This window comes from Saccopteryx leptura, chromosome 2 (assembly GCF_036850995.1).
Source record: "Saccopteryx leptura isolate mSacLep1 chromosome 2, mSacLep1_pri_phased_curated, whole genome shotgun sequence".
In the NCBI taxonomy this organism is placed as follows: Eukaryota; Metazoa; Chordata; class Mammalia; order Chiroptera; family Emballonuridae; genus Saccopteryx; species Saccopteryx leptura.
Window position 1 is genome coordinate 78,029,947 of NC_089504.1, and position 16,797 is coordinate 78,046,743.

General features: G+C 41.0%; 1 protein-coding gene across 2 annotated transcripts in view; it reads left to right on the forward strand.

Moving 5' to 3' along the window:
- Positions 1-16,797, forward strand: part of SH3GL2 (SH3 domain containing GRB2 like 2, endophilin A1) — a 263,678-nt gene that overhangs the window by 167,120 nt on the left and 79,761 nt on the right. The window contains exon 1 of one of the 2 annotated variants that reach the window (XM_066368228.1): positions 72-95. The exons of the other annotated variant lie outside the window; for it this stretch is intronic. Within the exon in view, the coding sequence (XP_066224325.1) occupies positions 87-95 (9 nt within the window). The 5' untranslated portion in view covers positions 72-86. Of the gene's footprint in view, positions 1-71; positions 96-16,797 lie in introns of those variants that run through there. 2 annotated transcript variants of the gene reach the window in all.

The window sequence follows — 16,797 nt, forward strand, 5'->3', positions numbered from 1 at the left end:
ATCAGCCATGTGGTCATGAGGGGAAACAACTGATGCTCTGCGGTGCACTCTGTTACCAGCGTTTCAGTGGAGGTTTTGTTCTGAACATGTTTAAGGTAGGCTAGGCTAAGCTATGTTCACAAGTTTAGGTGTATTAACTGCATTTTCAATGTGTGATATTTTCAACTTCTAATGGGTTTATTGGGACATATCCTCATCATAAGTCAAGAAGCATTCTGTATAGTTCTTTCAGCATCTTTGTCAACTAATTCTATCACTTCTGTCAGTTTTTGGTTGGATTTGATGGGTTGGTTTTTCTCTTTATAAATTTTTTGTTTTGCTTCTTTACCTATTTGATAATTTTTGGCTGTGTGATACTGTGAATTTTACCTTATAGAGTATTTTTATATTTTTAAACTTAGTTCTGGGATACAGCTAAGTTAATTGAAAACAGTTTTATCCTTTTGGGTCTTGCTTTTAAGATTGTCTAGGACTGGTTAGTTCAGTTGGTTAGAGCATTGTCCCAAAACATCAAGGTTTCAGGTTTGATTCCCAGTCAGAGCACACATGGGAAGCAATCAATTAATGCACAACTAAGTGGAACAGCAAATGAATGCTTCCCTTCTACTCCATTTCTCCCCCTTCCTCTTTGTCTTTCTAAAAATAAATCAATAATAATAATAATAAAAAGATATTTGGGGGAGGACCAGAGCCATATTTACTCTGTAGCTAAAACAGGGGTCCCCAAATTACGGCCTGCGGGCCACATGCGGCCCCCTGAGGCCATTTATCTGGCCCGCCGCACTTCCAGAAGGGGCACTTCTTTCATTGGTGATCAAAGAGAAGAGCACATTGACCATCTCATTAGCCAAAAGCAGGCCCATAGTTCCCATTGAAATACTGGTCAGTTTGTTGATTTAAATTTACTTGTTCTTTACTTTAAATATTGTATTTGTTTCCGTTTTGTTTTTTTTATATTAAAATAAGATATGTGCATTGTGCATAGGGATTTGTTCATAGTTTTTTTTATAGTCCAGCCCTCCAACAGTCTGAGAGACAGTGAACTGGCCCTCTGTGTAAAAAGTTTGGGGACCCCTGAGCTAAAGCATCTGACTTTGCTCTATTGAGTCATGACCTCTCTGAGTTCTCTGCTCAGTGCTTGGTCAGTGATGTCTGGTGGGAATAGGCACTGTTCCCTCTAACCTTGGGTGGTTCTTTATGCAGTCCCGGATAGTTTTTTCACATGCTTGTGTGGGTCTGCAGTCCACTGAATAGTCAAGGGACTCTCTACAGGCCTCTACAGTTCTCTCTGTGTGCATGCGGAGCTCTCTCCACCCTGGGACTCTGGCTTACAAGGCCTAGCTGCCTGGCTCTCCTCAGACTCTGATCTCTGAGGCTTCACCTGTGTTTTTCCTGCTTTCTCTGTGGGCTGGAGAACCTCTCTGAGCTGGGCCGTTGTGGGGCGCATCTCATTTATTTCATACCAATCAGAGATTGCGGTCTTTCATTTCCTAATGCCAAGTCTTGAAGACTTTTTCTACGCACAGACACACATACACGTACCCGTGAGCACAGATGTGCATGTGCATACGTATGTATCATATGATTGGTTGGTTAGTTTCAGGCAGGAGGATAAATAAGTCCTTCTTATTCTACCTTGCCTGGGAACTGAAGCCTGACAGAATGCCTTTTGAATTGTCAGAACCTGTTAGCTAAATGTTTTTCAAAGGCCTCCACTGTGGTCCAGTGGGAACCACATGATAAAGGCTGGTCTCATCCTCTTTCCACCAGTTAACAACTGTAAGCTGTCTCAAGGGACAGACTCATGGAGTCTTCTAGTTGCATTAGTTGGATGAAACTTTATAGGTTATGGGGCCAACTCTCCAATTGATTACTAAAACCCTCTCTGCATAGTTTTCCCTAGACCAGCGGTTCTCAACCTGTGGGTCGCGACCCTGGGGGGGTGGGAGTCGAACGACCAAAACACAGGGGTCGCCTAAAGCCATCGGAAATATATATTTTATTTTAAAATGTATTGTATAATAAATATGTATTTTCCAATGGCTTTAGGCGACCCCTGTGTTTTGGTTGTTCGACCCCCGCTGGGGTCGCGACCCACAGGTTGAGAACCGCTGCCCTAGACTTTCACACAGTGGGCAAATTTCCCTTATAAAGAATACATTTTCTATTTTAGATGTTTCTCATGGTTAGAAATTCTTGTCTTATCTGAGCTAAAATCTGTCTTCCACTAACTACCATCAAAATTTGTCTAATGAAGTCATGTGGTTAGTCTGGTCCCTTCTGCACCCAGTGGCCCCACTCATGTTTGAGGGCTGCCTGCTGCTTCCCTTCCATGTCCTCTTTCCAGGGTGAAAATCTCCTGACCTCTCACAGCCTCAGCGGTCTCATCTCTAGAATTGTTTTTTAAGGATTTCTGTATCTGTGAGTACCTTCTTTAATGCTGGGTGCAGAGGAGAAACTGCTGTCTGTGCCTCCCAGAAACTCACCAGGAAAGAGATACCGAATGATGCAGCAAAGAGATAAAATGTCTGTTAATAGAGATGTGCAAAATGTATTAGGCCCCTCCCAGGATTTTACAGATGGTCAAATTAAATAAAGTATCTGAAGTGTAGTTTATACACTAAAAAGGACTATTAATAAGTATGTTTGGTATTATTATCAACAGTAGTCAAAGATGTTATCAACAGCAGATCTGTTCCCATTATTTTTCCTGAAGCCTGTTATGCCTTTGACCAGTTCAGTTTAAGGTTCTGTTTGAAACTTTTGGGCTCCACCCAGTAATGAGTTTTGATATGTGGTGTTGCCCCCAGGGGAAGGGGGTAGAAACCTAACAATATGTTAAGTTTTTCTCCTGCAGATTATAGATTATTTGGACTCAGCTTTTGTAAAAGACAACTTGAGCTTGGTGACTTTTCATATGAATTCAGATCTTTTAAGCTAGGATCACTGTAAATCTCTATTGATGCCTTTTTCCTTGACACTGAAACTCTAGATTCCAAAGATAATTCATCAGCATTTAAAATGTGGGGGATCAGAAAACAACTTTTGGAAGAAAGCAGTGCAAAATTCAGATATCCTGATTTTCCAGCACTAGGTCATGCTGTATCCCCATCAGACGTTAGGGCTTCTCATCGTAATTTTTCAAGCATCTCATTACATTGCCAACATTATAATAAACGAAACTAAGAAGAAGAACTATATAGAGACAGAGCATGCTGCTGAGTCAGGGTTTGGGAGAGCACACGTGTGGCAGCAGTTCTTATACTTGAGGACTATGTTAAAAATGCAGATTTTCAGACCGCACCTCCAGATATTCTGATTTAGTCATTTGGTTGGTATTGGGGGGGGGGGGTGCAGTGTACTTGAAATTTGTTTCTGGATAATCCCAGCACTGGTGGATCCATCCCACTTTGAAAAACATTGGTGGAGTTGTGAGACTTGCTGTGAGGGCATAAAATCTTGCCCTGGCTCTGACTCTGTATTGGTTTTTGCCTTCCCCAACCTCTGAATCTCTCTCTCTCTCTCTTTTTTTAAATTAGGAATTTATACCGTGAATAGTCTAAAAGGTAAGTTAGACAGTTTCGGTTCTCAAAGACTCTTTAACCTAGCCTGAAGATACCTGTATACCCTGGTCTAGTCAGGGTAGCTATATGATTTTGAATGGGCTACTTCTAAGCTTACTGAATAGAATCTGGATAATAAAACCTACCCGTTCCTTAGTGGTATTGGGAAAACTAATTGCAAATGAAGTGCCTTCCCAACATCAGAGAAAGTGTTACTTCACCCTGTCTTAGCATTAAATGTGCTGAGTGTTATTTGCTTTCTTTTTTTTTTTTTAAGGTGAGAGGAGGGGAGATAGTGAGGCAGACTCTCACATGTGCCCTGCACGGGATTTACCTGGCAGCCTCCATCTGGGGCCTATGCTCAAGCACTGAGCTATTTTTAGTGCCTGAGGCTGATGTGCTCTGACCAACTGAGCTATCCTTAGCGCCCGGGGCCAATGCTCGAACCAGCTGAGCCACTGGCTGTGAGAGGAGAAGAGGTAGAGAAAAGGGGAGGAGATGGGACAGGGAGAAAAGCAGATGATCACTTCTCTTGTGTGCCTTGACCAGAAATTAAACCCAGGACATCCATACGCTGGGCTGATGCTCTATCCACTGAGTCACTGGCCAGGGCCTATTTATGTTTTAAAGTGTCTAAGCTCTCTAAGATTCTAAACTCTAAAACTTAAAGCTTAAAACTCTAAAACTTAAAACTATTTCTAAACTATAGAAAATGTTTCCAAGACTATTTCTTTCTTTTTTCTTTCTCCTTATTTAGAAAATTAAATTTAACAGGATGACATTGATCAATAAGAGTACATAGGTTTCAGGTAAACGTTTCTATTGCATTTGAACTGTTGATTGTGTTGTGCCCATCATACAAAGTCAAATCACTTTCTGTCACTGTATATTTGCCAGAATTATTTCTAATCACTGTTTTTATGATCTTCCAAATTTAGAGCAAATTATGAATGTAAAAAAAGGAACAAGATCTTATCTGGAACATTAAGTTATGCTTTTGAAGTCACACACATGTCTGAATGTGAAAGTTTTAATGCCCTGTGCTTATCAATATTTAAAGTATAGTAAGTACTATGTGAAGAATCATTTCTATACTTTTTCTTCCACTGCATATAATAAACTATAAGTCATATATATATATATATACACACACACATATAATATATTGATATATAAATTGAATGTATCGGGGTGATACTGGTTAACTTAATTATACAGGTGCCCTGGAACCACAACATAAATCTTGTATAGTTTTCGATAATCAGAATATTTTTAACAGTTACTTATTTACAGAAACTTCCATATATTTTATTTGTTGAATATTTTATTTATAAAGTTGTAGTTGTCCGAAACAAACCAAATTATCATTGCCAAGTAGATAGGAATTTGCAGCTTATTAATAGAAGGAAAGATGTTTTAATTTATTCTACTTGGCTCTAAAGTTATAATTTTAGCAGCATCTGTTCTTACAAAGAAATTAACTTGGTACCAAGAACTGATGCAGCAAAGATGAATTAACTACATGATCTCCTGGCTCTTTGTAGCAGAGAGAGGAAAAAAGAAATAAGAAACTGACTTTCTAGTATTCTTCTGATATGTGGGTGAAATGACATACAATAAAGGAAATGAGAGCAATAAAAGTAAAGGACTTCTAATACTCAACTTTCTAAATTTAACTCTCTAAAAACTTGAAGGTCTTGAGGATTCAAGATGTACAGCTATCTAAACTGGTAGTTCTTAATTTATGAGGGGTGGGGAAGCAGATGGTCGCCTCTCCTGTGTGCCCTGACCAGGAATCAAACCTGGGACATCCACACGACCAGCCGACACGCTGCCACTGAGCCAACCAGCCTGGGCCAAAAGTACATTTTCATGTGTGCTCACACATGTGTGCACTTACATAGATATTTCTCAGTATTAAATTTAACAGGGTGACATTGTGGCTTTGACTGTTAGTTGGGAAAGTAGGGCAGTGAAATTGGGGCAGCTCTACAGAGAACCCGGTAGGGATGTCAGCAGGGATGCTCAGGCCGCCTGCCTTGTGACCCCAGATGCTCTCTTACCAGGGAGGGAATGAACTGTGTAGGCTGAATTAGAGCCAGAGACTTCACTCCGCCTGTCTGCAACACTAATAATGTGGTTACAATAATAATATGAAATATGTAACAATTAAATAGTATCGGTACAACTATAGCCAACATCTAAAGCACTCACTGAGTGCTAGACACAGTTGGGTACACTTTCACACGTTAGCTTAATCTTTATTAGTTAATCTTTACAACCATCTTATGGAGGACACGTCCTATCAAGCACAGCAGTATAAAGGATATTCCAAATTCCTAAACCAAAACTTGTCTGAGGAATAGGAAAAACAAACTTTTATCTGCTTTAAGAGACTACAGTGTGAAAATTGGGGGTTGTTTGAATAGGGATGGTGAACAGCACTCTGAAAGTTAGCAGACCTTTCTGCTTGATGCGTCTTTGATGCACTAATTGTTGCTGCAGGGACCCGTCATGGGAGAAAAGCAGTAGAGGCAACAAGCAGATAAAGCACTGGCAAATATAAATACTCTTTTAATGGTTATTTTTCAATACTATGCTTAAGATGGCCTAGACTTTCTGACCCTTTCAAAAGGGAAAAAAAACAAAGTTCTTATGAACTAATGGTCTTATAAACTGATGGTCAAAGTACTATGCACTGGGGTTCTTAGTGACGCTTACCCGTAGTGAAATAAAATGTAGCCCAAGATGCCTGTGGAATATTCGTAATAATAGCTGAGGACTCACTCTTCCCCAGTTTCCATAGTCCTTTGGAAATACAGTCTGGAGACTGTTTTTAGATGAGGGGTCTGAGGGTAGTGAAGAAGTGCAACATGCCCAGGGAGACGTAACTGGGAAGTGGAGAACTGGACCCAGTGAGCGTGGCTTGCCAGCCTTTCCTTAAGGCACCCTCAGCCTTGATCTGCACCTGCCCAGAGAAGGCAGATGGGATTATGAAAACCTCTTATTTAGTGAGCTTTCTTAGCCTCCACTTTTGAACAAATGACAGTTTTCCCTCTAAATAATAGCAACTCATAGATTCTCACAGTATGTAACTGTTATTGTCCCTGTGCTGGACAAGGGCTTGTTGATTACAGTTAGCATCCATTACTCAAGAGAAACTTTTCTCTATGCCATCATAACATCCATTTCCCTTTGGAAATATTCTTTTTGTTTTGTTTTATATTTGTAATTTAACTACCTTGCTTTTGAGTGTGCAATAAAATGTTGGTTTAGAAAAATTCCTTGTTACCAAATGGCTCATCAGGATTTCTTCCCCTCTGGATCACTTCTTTTCTCCGAGAGGGCCCCTACTGTCGCCACTTACTTTCTCTGTAAATTAGCCGTTTTCTTCTGTCAGTAATTTACGTCCCTGTGTGATTACAGGCTTCCAGAAGGAAGTGGTGGCTGAGGTGAAGGCTGCGGTCCAGGGCACTCGAAATATAATGAATGGGTCCTTGGAGGGAGCCGTCCTCTCAGCCCCGCTGCTGCTCTGAGCCCCTTTCTCTCACAGGTGTCTTTTATCTGAATCACTGGTGTCTGATTAGTAAATTTGCTTTGACTGTAAAATATACACAGTACTCTACAGTAAAAGCATACTTAAAATACACAGGGGGACGAAAAGCAACCTTTCCTGAGAGCCTGTTGCAGCAATATAAGTAAATGATCTTTGTGGATTTCATTGTTTCTACAGCAAAGTTTTCATAATGTACCTTCAAATTCTCACCTTCTGTATTTCTTATCTTCTTTTGTAGTACTGATGTAATAATCAGTCTTCAGGAAGACTGATTTCTCTTGAATGTGCCCACTATTTGTACAAACTTTGAAGTCTTATATTTTCAATTTAAAAAAAATGAGTGAGTAGCCTGACCTGTGGTGGTGCAGTGGATAGGGCATCGACCTGGGGTGCTGAGGTCCTTGGTTCGAGACCCTGGGCTTGCCCCATCCAAGCACATACGAGAAGCTACTGCAAACAGATGCTTCTCACTCCTCTTTCCTCCTGCCTTTCTCTCTCTCTCCTCTCTCTAAAATCAATAAATAAAATGTATTTTTTTAAAAAACCTTTTTTTCTTTCTGCTCTTTGGATTGCATAGTCTTTGTTCATGTGTTATCAAGGTTGCTGCTTCTTCCTTCTGCAGTTCAAATCTACTGCTGAGCTTCTCTAATGATGATTCATTTCTTACTATAGTTTTTAACTTCAGAATTTATATGTGGTTCTGTTTTGTAATTTCTGCCTTTTAATGAATGATGTTCCGAATTTGATGAGACAATGTCATCATAACTTCCTTTACTTCTATCAGCATAGTTTCCTTTAGTTTGTGGAGCATATTTATAATGGCTGTTTTCAAGTTTTGTCTGTTAAGTCTAACTTCTGGGCACCTGTGAGTTTCTCTTGCCTGGTTTTTTGTTTGTTTTTTTGTGTATAGGTTAGACTTTTCCAGGTTTTGTTTTGTCTTTTGTTTTCTACATGTCTCATAGTTTTTAAAAAAATGCACATTTTGGGTAAAATACTGTAGCATTTCTGAGTGCAGATCCCTCTGCCTCTTTTATTTTAATTTAATTTTATTTTTTTTGTATTTTTCTGAAGTGAGAAGCGGGGAGGCAGAGAGACAGACTCCTGCATGTGCCCAACCGGGATCCACCCAGCATGCCTACCAGGGGGCGGTGTTTTGTTCGTCTGGGGAATTGCTCCATTGCAACTGGAACCATTCTAGTGCCTGAGGTGGAGGCCCTAGAGCCATCCTCAGTGCTCAGACCAACTTTTCTCCAGTGGAGCCTTGGCTGTGGGAGGGGAAGAAAGAGCTAGAGAGAAAAGAGAGGGGGCGGAAGCGTGGAGAAGCAGATGGGCACTTCTCCTGTGTGCCCTGGCTGGGAATCAAACCTGGGACTTCCACACGCTGGGCCAACACTCTACCACTGAGCTAGCCGGCCAGGGCCCTCTGCCCTCTTTTTGGAAGAAGTTTCTAGAAGTTGTTTAGTCACTTGTTTACCTGTCTGTTAGTGACCTGGCTGGACTAATTATGTGAAGTCTATTTTACCTGCATCATATACTCTATAACTTTCGTGCTCAGATTTTTTTTCTTCTTCCTTGTTTTCATTTCTTTGGCTGGCTTCCTACAGTTTTCCTCAGGTCTACATTTCTTGATCAAAATTTGTGCCTAAGCCACCTTTACCACCCGGATGTGAATGCAGCTCACACAGTGCTTTCACAGTTCAGGCAGATTACAATCCCCACCCCACTTTTGGCCAGGATCTGGTTGTGCGGCGGTCCTGTCTGCAGTCTCTCCCGAGAGGTGCCACACTGGCTGTGGAGGGAGGAGTCTGACTTTATTTTTAAACCTTTCTCCTGGGTTAGAGCGGCTGTTGTTTAGCACATATTTTGTCAGTGGTTGTGCTTCAGCCCTTCGAGGCGGTAAGGCCTCCACGTTTTGCTGATGGAGCTGTGTCTGACTCTGAGGATATTTTTCATGGCTGCCCCGTGTCTGGTTGCTCCTGCATGGGTGCAGCATAGGTGTGTTCTCAGCCCTCTGGACCCTCAGGGCTGAGTGTGATCCCAGGAGCACTCTTCCTGATGTCTGTCACACTTGATCGTCTCTCTATTACATTTATGGCTGGTGCATCATTTCACTTTTTGCTACTAATATGAAGCTACCAACCCCCCCATGTAATTAATTACTTGCCACCAAAATCTCTGTTGTTTTTGATAATATTCTCAGGCATGAACTTCTCTGAACTCTATCTCAAAGTTAGTCTTCTCAGGTAGCAGAGTGAAGCTCTCTGTCATTAGGACCTGCCTCTCTTTTTTGCATAGAGCCTCTCTGCCATTGCACTGAAACTTTGAGCAGGGACAGTAAGTAGCCCATTTCTCCCAGAGTGACAAGCCTTCTGGCACTGGGTGGCCACTAGTCTTCTTTGCTGGCTCCTTTCAGTGTTGAGTTTTGTCCTATGCGTGAGCTCAGATTGGAGTGGTGGGAGTCCTGTATTCTTAGCCTTTTGCTTCTGGGGAAGAGCCTTGCTCAGCAGGTAGAAAGTACGGGGAGTGGGGTGGCATATGTGGTCCACTAGGGAGCCACTGCCCAGATTTGTGCTTCTGCAGAGCAGGGTTGAGGGTGGAGGAGTGCGAGGCACTGGGAGCCAGCTCTTCTCAGGTGAAACTATTGCCCTAGACTAGGAGCTGGGCTGTGTGGGAGTCCCTATGTTCTTGGCCATATCTACCAAGTGTAGCCCTTCTATCATACTCCCTTTTTCTATTTTTCAGGGTTTTTCTCCAATCTAAGCAATATTTAGCTCCTTTGGCAATTAATCTTTCCTTGTTGAATGCACTCATTGGACTGTAACTTTTTCATCTTTATTTCATTTACTAGTACTGTGAATGCCAGTTCATAGTAAGTGTGAAATAAGTTCACGTCTGTGAATGAATGAGTGGATGAATGAATGAATGTATACCATATTTTTCAGGTGATGTGTTTAGTTTTACACAAAGGGGCTGATACATACAGTGGAGGTTTGGGTATGTGGGGGAACTCGGCTGCGTGTGGAAGTAGGTCTAGATTCTGCTGGCACAGCCCATTATAGCCAGCTAGGATTTTTAAAAATAAAGATGTATGAAAAACTACTGCACAACTCATGAGTAAGAAGAGACAAACCAATAGCAGAGTGAACATTAGTAACAACAAAAAAAATTGGCACAAGATATGTATAGGCGGCCTATAGAATAGGAATCACAGAACATCGCTTAGTGAGAAAGGATGTTCAACTTCTCTAGTAATCAGGCATATGAGACTTAAAAATGTTGTAATATAAATTCATAGCCATCAGATTTACAAAAACTGAATTTTGAGGAAGATGTGGAGAAAAGGGAATTTTGGTACCCTACAGGTGGAGCTACATATTAGTATAACTACTTTGGAGAATAAAGTAACATTAATTAAATAAGTTAAAGATTTATGTGCTCATGTGAATGCCACAGTAACTTCACATCCAGACATATCTCCTAGAGAAAACTCATGCAGCAGGAGACAAAGAGGGGTGCTGTTTGCTGCATTGTTTATAATAGCAAAAAAACGTAAAGCAACCCAATTATACATCACTAAGTAAATGGATTAACAAATTTTGATATATTTTTTTTAAGTGAGAGGAGGGGAGATAATGAAACAGACTCCAACCAGGATCTACTTGGCAACCCTCATCTGGGGCTGATGCTTGAATCAGGTGAGCTATTTTTAGCACCTGAGGCTGAGGCTTGGACCAACCAAGCTATCCTCAGGACCCAGGGCTGGTGCTTGAACCAATCAAGCCACTGGCTATGGGATAGGAAGAGAGAGAGAAAGGGGAGAGAGAAGCAGATGGTCGCTTCTCATGTGTGCCCTGACCAGAGATCAAACCCGGACATTCATATGCCAGGCCAATGCTCTATCTGCTGAGCCAACCAGGCAGGGCAAAGCATTAGCTTTCTAAAAGCGAAGTGTTCACATTTTAGAGTTTGAATTAATGTGCCCAGATTTCTAAGTGAAACTAGTCTTCCTCTTTGACTTTTCATTTTTTCTTCAGGAACCTATTTCTTGTGCTTAAATTCAGTTTCTTCCTTGGCATGTTCATTATCCCAGTGTGAGTCAGTTAACTCATCATAAGGATAAAGAATTTAACTAGTTGAAGAGAAGGTATACCATAGTCATTTTATTGCAAGAGACTTTCCCTCCATCTTTTTTTTGTACTGAACAGTATAACTTTCTCTTCCAATAGGAGTGTGGTATCTAAAACCATCTGCTTTACTATAGATAGTCTCCTGAGCTTTGTTGACGGGTTCAGCATACTCTTAAATCAGGAAATATTATGTAAGAGTAGATGGTAATTCACTCAAATGAAACACAGTTTGCAGGAAATCATAAAATAATTCATTGGGAAAATTTCTTTTAGGTTCCAGAAAATTAAGTCCCACTGTGGGTTTTCTTACCCTGTGTAGGGAAGGACAACAGCAATAAAGAAAATATATTGTGTTCTCTAAGGCTAGAGAGCAGGATGCTTTTATTAGTAAACTTGGGACTTGGTGCATGCAGGACTCCCTCCGGAGAGAAGCCATATGTTCTCTTGAGCGTGCCAGGTTTGTGACAGTCATGATTCTGTGGTCCTGCAAATGAAGGCAAAGTGTTGCGTAGCCCTTACTGCAGGAGTGAAACGTCTTCCTAAGGCAGCGTCCTTTGTCACACCAAGCTCTCAACTGGCTGAGTGGCTTTGCACTAAGTATATCTGGCATAGTATTTTAAAATGATAAATCCTCTCACGTTCCACCTTCAGAGCTTGTAGTTCGCAGGCCTTCATTTAGTCCAAAAGGGCCTGCAGGTCTGGCTCCTGCCGGCATCTCCAGCTTCCTCTCAGGTGCTCTCTTCTTCCCTTTCTGATCTTTCTTCACACTAGCCTCTTGGAGGGGCAGTGCTGACCCCTCTGCTCCAGGGCCTTGGCCTGTCCTCCTCATGGTTTCTTCAGTGCCTGCTACATGGAAGGTATTCAGTAAATATTTTCTAAATGAACACATGACAGATTAGAAGGTGGCTAGGTTCTAACGTGTTGGTGGTGATGTTGACGAGGATGATGAGGTGAGAAACAAGCATGTACAGAATATACCACCTGTTTTTAAAAATTATTTTTATTCATTTTAAAGGAGAGAAAGAGAGAGAGAGAGAGAGAGAGAGAGAGAGAGAGAGAAAAAGGGGGGAGGAGCAGGAAGCATCAACTCCCATATGTGCCTTGACCAGGCAAGCCCAGGGTTTTGAACTGGCGACCTCAGCGTTCCAGGTCACGCTTGATCCATTGCACCACCACAGGCCAGGTGGAATGTGCCACCTTTGACTGCCTTGTCTTATCACTAGCTGCTGCCAGTTTTCCTGTTTTCTGTAGCCACCTTTTACCTTCAGGCTTTGCCACTGGCAGAGGAAGTATCTTGTGAGAAAGAGAGAAAGCAAATGCAGTGATCCTTCACGGGATGAAATCAAATAGAACTGAATAGTAAAAAGTTTACGGAAAAGACCAGCAGAGCAGATTGGTGCAGAGTTCGGTGTGCTGTTCCTCGGCCATCTAGTCTGCTTGTCCATTGAGCTGGGCCCCAGGAAACAGAGCTGAACGAGATCAAAACCATTGCCTTTCAGGAACTTTAAAAAGTTGGAGAGGCATTCAAATGAATAACGGTAGTACAAAATACAACCTGACACGTGCTGAATAGAGTTAGACCGGAGCTGTGGGAGCACGGAGGGCATTGGTCATCTTCACAGAGGACGGTACAGTGGAGCTAGAGAAAATATGACCCAGTGGGCATACAGGCAAAGGAAGGAAGGAATGGATTTGTTATTGAAGGACAGTAAAGACTAATTGATTTTAGTCAGTTCTTGTTATTTACCAAGAACATGTTTAGCAACAATTCTTAGCAGTATAAAGAACTATAGAAAGCAAGTTTAAAATCAGCGCTACTGACTGATATCTACTGATTACAGACGGCCCAAGAAGACCCTTTCCTTGAGAAGAGGAGATTTATTGAGTATGAGAATTAGGGGTCCTGGATTGCAGTCCTGTCTCTGGTGTGATTGGGCTGTCTAACCATAACACGGGTTTGTCTTGCCCGCTTCCTCAGCGGTCCCCATCACTGCCCCTCTCCCCGTGTTCTGGCACACGCAGGTAGTCACGGGATGGTGTGTTCTCATCAAAAATACAGATTTACTCTGGTAGTGATTCTCCTCTCGTGGGTGACCTGATTTCCTCTTTCTTACAATCCCCACCCAAAATCTGAATTGGAATCCCTCATTTTCCAAATAAATAAATAAATAGGAAAAAGAAAAGAAAGAAAGAAAAAAGTCTGCATTGTATGGGCTCATGAATTGTTTTCCTTTCCTCACACATTTTCTTACTTACTGTTTGCTAACTCAGTGAACTAATATACCACAAAGTTCTGATGCAGAGTTGATTTGATAAGAAGAGGTCACTTCTGAAAAATGCATTTTCAGTATAGCATTGACTTAGGAAATGTAAATTTTGAATTCATCATTAACTAGTAACAAGTGCCCACAGGTACATTATTTTGCTCTTAGAGATCCTCATCTGGAATGATGTAGTTATTAATGGACCTCACATCTTTGATCAGCCTAGATATTATAATAGATCGTGTTTGTGTTTCTTCCTTATACCACAAGTTAGTCCCGGGTAGAAGCATTTGGAAGCCTCCACTGTATAGTCATCATATCTATGAAGTTCCATTACCTTGTTACTCTTAAGTAACAGGGTCATATGGTGACACTTGTAAAGACTCTAGCCTTGTGTTAAGTACTTTACAGTTGACAAAGCATTATTCAGTTATTTTATGTAATCTTCATAACTTTCCTGTGTGATAGCTTTTAGTTATCAATCTCTGAAGTCAGAAAACATGAGAGTTAAAATGATATGCTCAAGATTACCCAACATAGAAAACAGCACAAAATGTCCATCAACTGATGAATGGATAAACAAAATATGCTCTATCCATACAATGGAATGTCATTCAGCCGTAAAAAGGAACAAAGTTCTGACATGTGCTACAACACAGATGAACCTTGGAAATATTATACTAAGTGAAAGAAGCAAGAATCAAAAGACCACATAGTTATAAGATTTCATTTATATGAAATGTTCAAAATAGATAAACCCAGAGAGAGAAGGATTAGGGGTTGTCAGGGTGGCACATTGAATGGAGTTGGAGGAGGGGACTGGTAATCTGCAAAAAGATATTTTTGGAGGGTATGATGACACTGTTCAAAAATGACATTATGGTTATGATCACACAACTCTGAAATATACTAAAAATCATTGAATTTAAAGTAAACCTTTAAAGTATACCTTGAAATGAGTATACTTTGTGGCTTGTTAATTATATTTCAATAAAGTTGTTAAAACTGTTAATTCATCCTTTTCTACATCCCAGAGCTTGAGGCCAAGTGACTTCAAAACAATTATCAGTGGGCCCCCTTCTTGGCTTCACTTTTCCCCTTTCATAAAAGGGTACCCTCCTCTTTTTGTTTTTTTTTTATTTTTAATTTTTTTATTTATTCATTTTAGAGAGGAGAGGGAGAGACAGAGAGAGAAAGAGAGAGAGGAGAGACAGAGAGAGACAAGCCCAGGGTTTTGAACCGGTGACCTCAGCATTTCCAGGTCGATGCTTTATCCACTGCGCCACCACAGGTCAGGCACCCTCCTCTTTTTTAAAAGTCTCTTCTAAGCATTCCTCCATCCCTTCCTCACTTGTCCAACTGGGACAATAAAGAGGACGGCCTCTAAGAGCTCCTGTATTCACCTCCTACTACTCGTCAGTAGGTACTGACATCAGCACATTAGTAAGCCTGTGCAGAATTTAAAAGAGAATTTTCTTTCTTATGTCTTTTCCATATTTTATTTTTTGGCAGAGTTTCATTAGAGTTTTGCAAGCAGTTAACTCATTCGAGAGAAGTCTCCCACATGATTGAAAAGCACCGGGCAAAGGAAGCCATTAATGCCAGTTTGGAATTCTGGAATCATATTTAGATCCCGTCCCTAAATTAATGCACAACTTTAAGCAACCCTAAGCCTATGGAAGAGCCAAAACTGTACCTGATATTTGTCAAACGCTACGTATATTTGACCCAGAGTGGGAAATTTAACTATTGTTACATAGTTGATTGAAGCAGTAGGAAATGGAATGGTGAAGCCACTAGCTTCTTTCCACACCCTGACAGCATCCTGGGAAAGGAGGAATCAAGTCAGCTCTGAGATGGTGTGGGATACAGCGACATTACTCAATTATATGCTTTAGCTTTGGCAGCCTTTCTTGTTACATATATCCTGTAGGGAGAAAGGGATCCTGAAGGTTTAATGCCAGAGATAGTAAGAAAGCAAATGAAGAATTTGTATGATGGGGGTGAGGGGAGCCTTCACCTTCTCTCTCCTTCTCTCCTTCTCTCTTTCTCTCCTTCTCTGACTTCAGCATGAGCCTGCAAGGTATGAGTCTCCAGGGAGAACTGGCTGCAGTGCAGGCAGCAGACCTTGCGGCTTGTGGTGGAAGCAGGATGGTGCATCTGTCAGTGCACGATCTTCTTTCAGTGATGGGCTGATTAGCATTCAGGAAATTCTGCCTAGGATTATAAATGTAATATGTATGTCTGTGCTGTCACTAAGAGGCTTTTAAAATTTTTGGTTCAGATGATGGAATTTCTACAGGTGTGAGTTATTAAACTTGATATCTTAGACAGGGATCCATCTTTCTGAGTTGTGTTAGGTTATTCTTTGTTCTTAATTCCTTTTTCAGTGGCTCAGTGATTTCTGTGTATTAGACGGTGGGTTTGGGATTTCTTCAGTCAGTGCCAACTGGTTGTCCATCTACTTTCATGACTATCTCTGAAGTCTCTTCATCTCTCTTCTTTATTGTTATTGAAGGTAAAGTTGATGACTTATCATTGCAGCTGTGAGCATGGTGCTAGTTTCCTTTGGTTTAGGAAGAGAAGAGCATATACCTCATGATAGAGCTTGGCTGCCACATTTGGTGACATAAAATGCTATGTGGAGAGCTGAATTTATATCTACTGATGTGTGACTACTTGTAGCAAGTCTCTTAGATGTCTTCAGATACCCATTGCCTTGCAGCTTGTCCCAGATGTTTGCTTTCTGAAAGTGGGAGTACCCACCTTGAATGGATGGAGGTAGACTGCCCAAGCATTAGTAATGGTAATGGAGCATATTCTGAGCTGCCTGCCCTGCAGCTGGGGCGCAACAACTGTCAATTACTCTACTTCTCATGTGTATTTTGTACAGTTTTGAATGGTATTTCTATAGCAGAAAGTTAACTGGAAGAAATATTACGTAGGACTTCCCAGCAGTTTATTTTAACAAATAAATGCCTAGGGCTGCTCCCTCTTTGCCTTATGAACTGAGTCATCAGGCATAAGATCCTAGGTCATTTATTAACTGGGACTGAAATCTCAAATGAATTATTGGTACCATTTTTTCTCTTTGGGAGTTCTGGTATTTTTTTCCCCTCAAGGGAATTTATGAGTGAGCTTTAAATAGAATTTAAAAAATACTGCATGACATAATTCTAGCCCCAAGTCTTAGGGTTTATTTTTAGTAGATACTGTCTTTTATATTTTGTTCAATTTCAGTGGCTTATTGCAGTGGACTGTGAAAATGTATACATTTTTTCCTATTG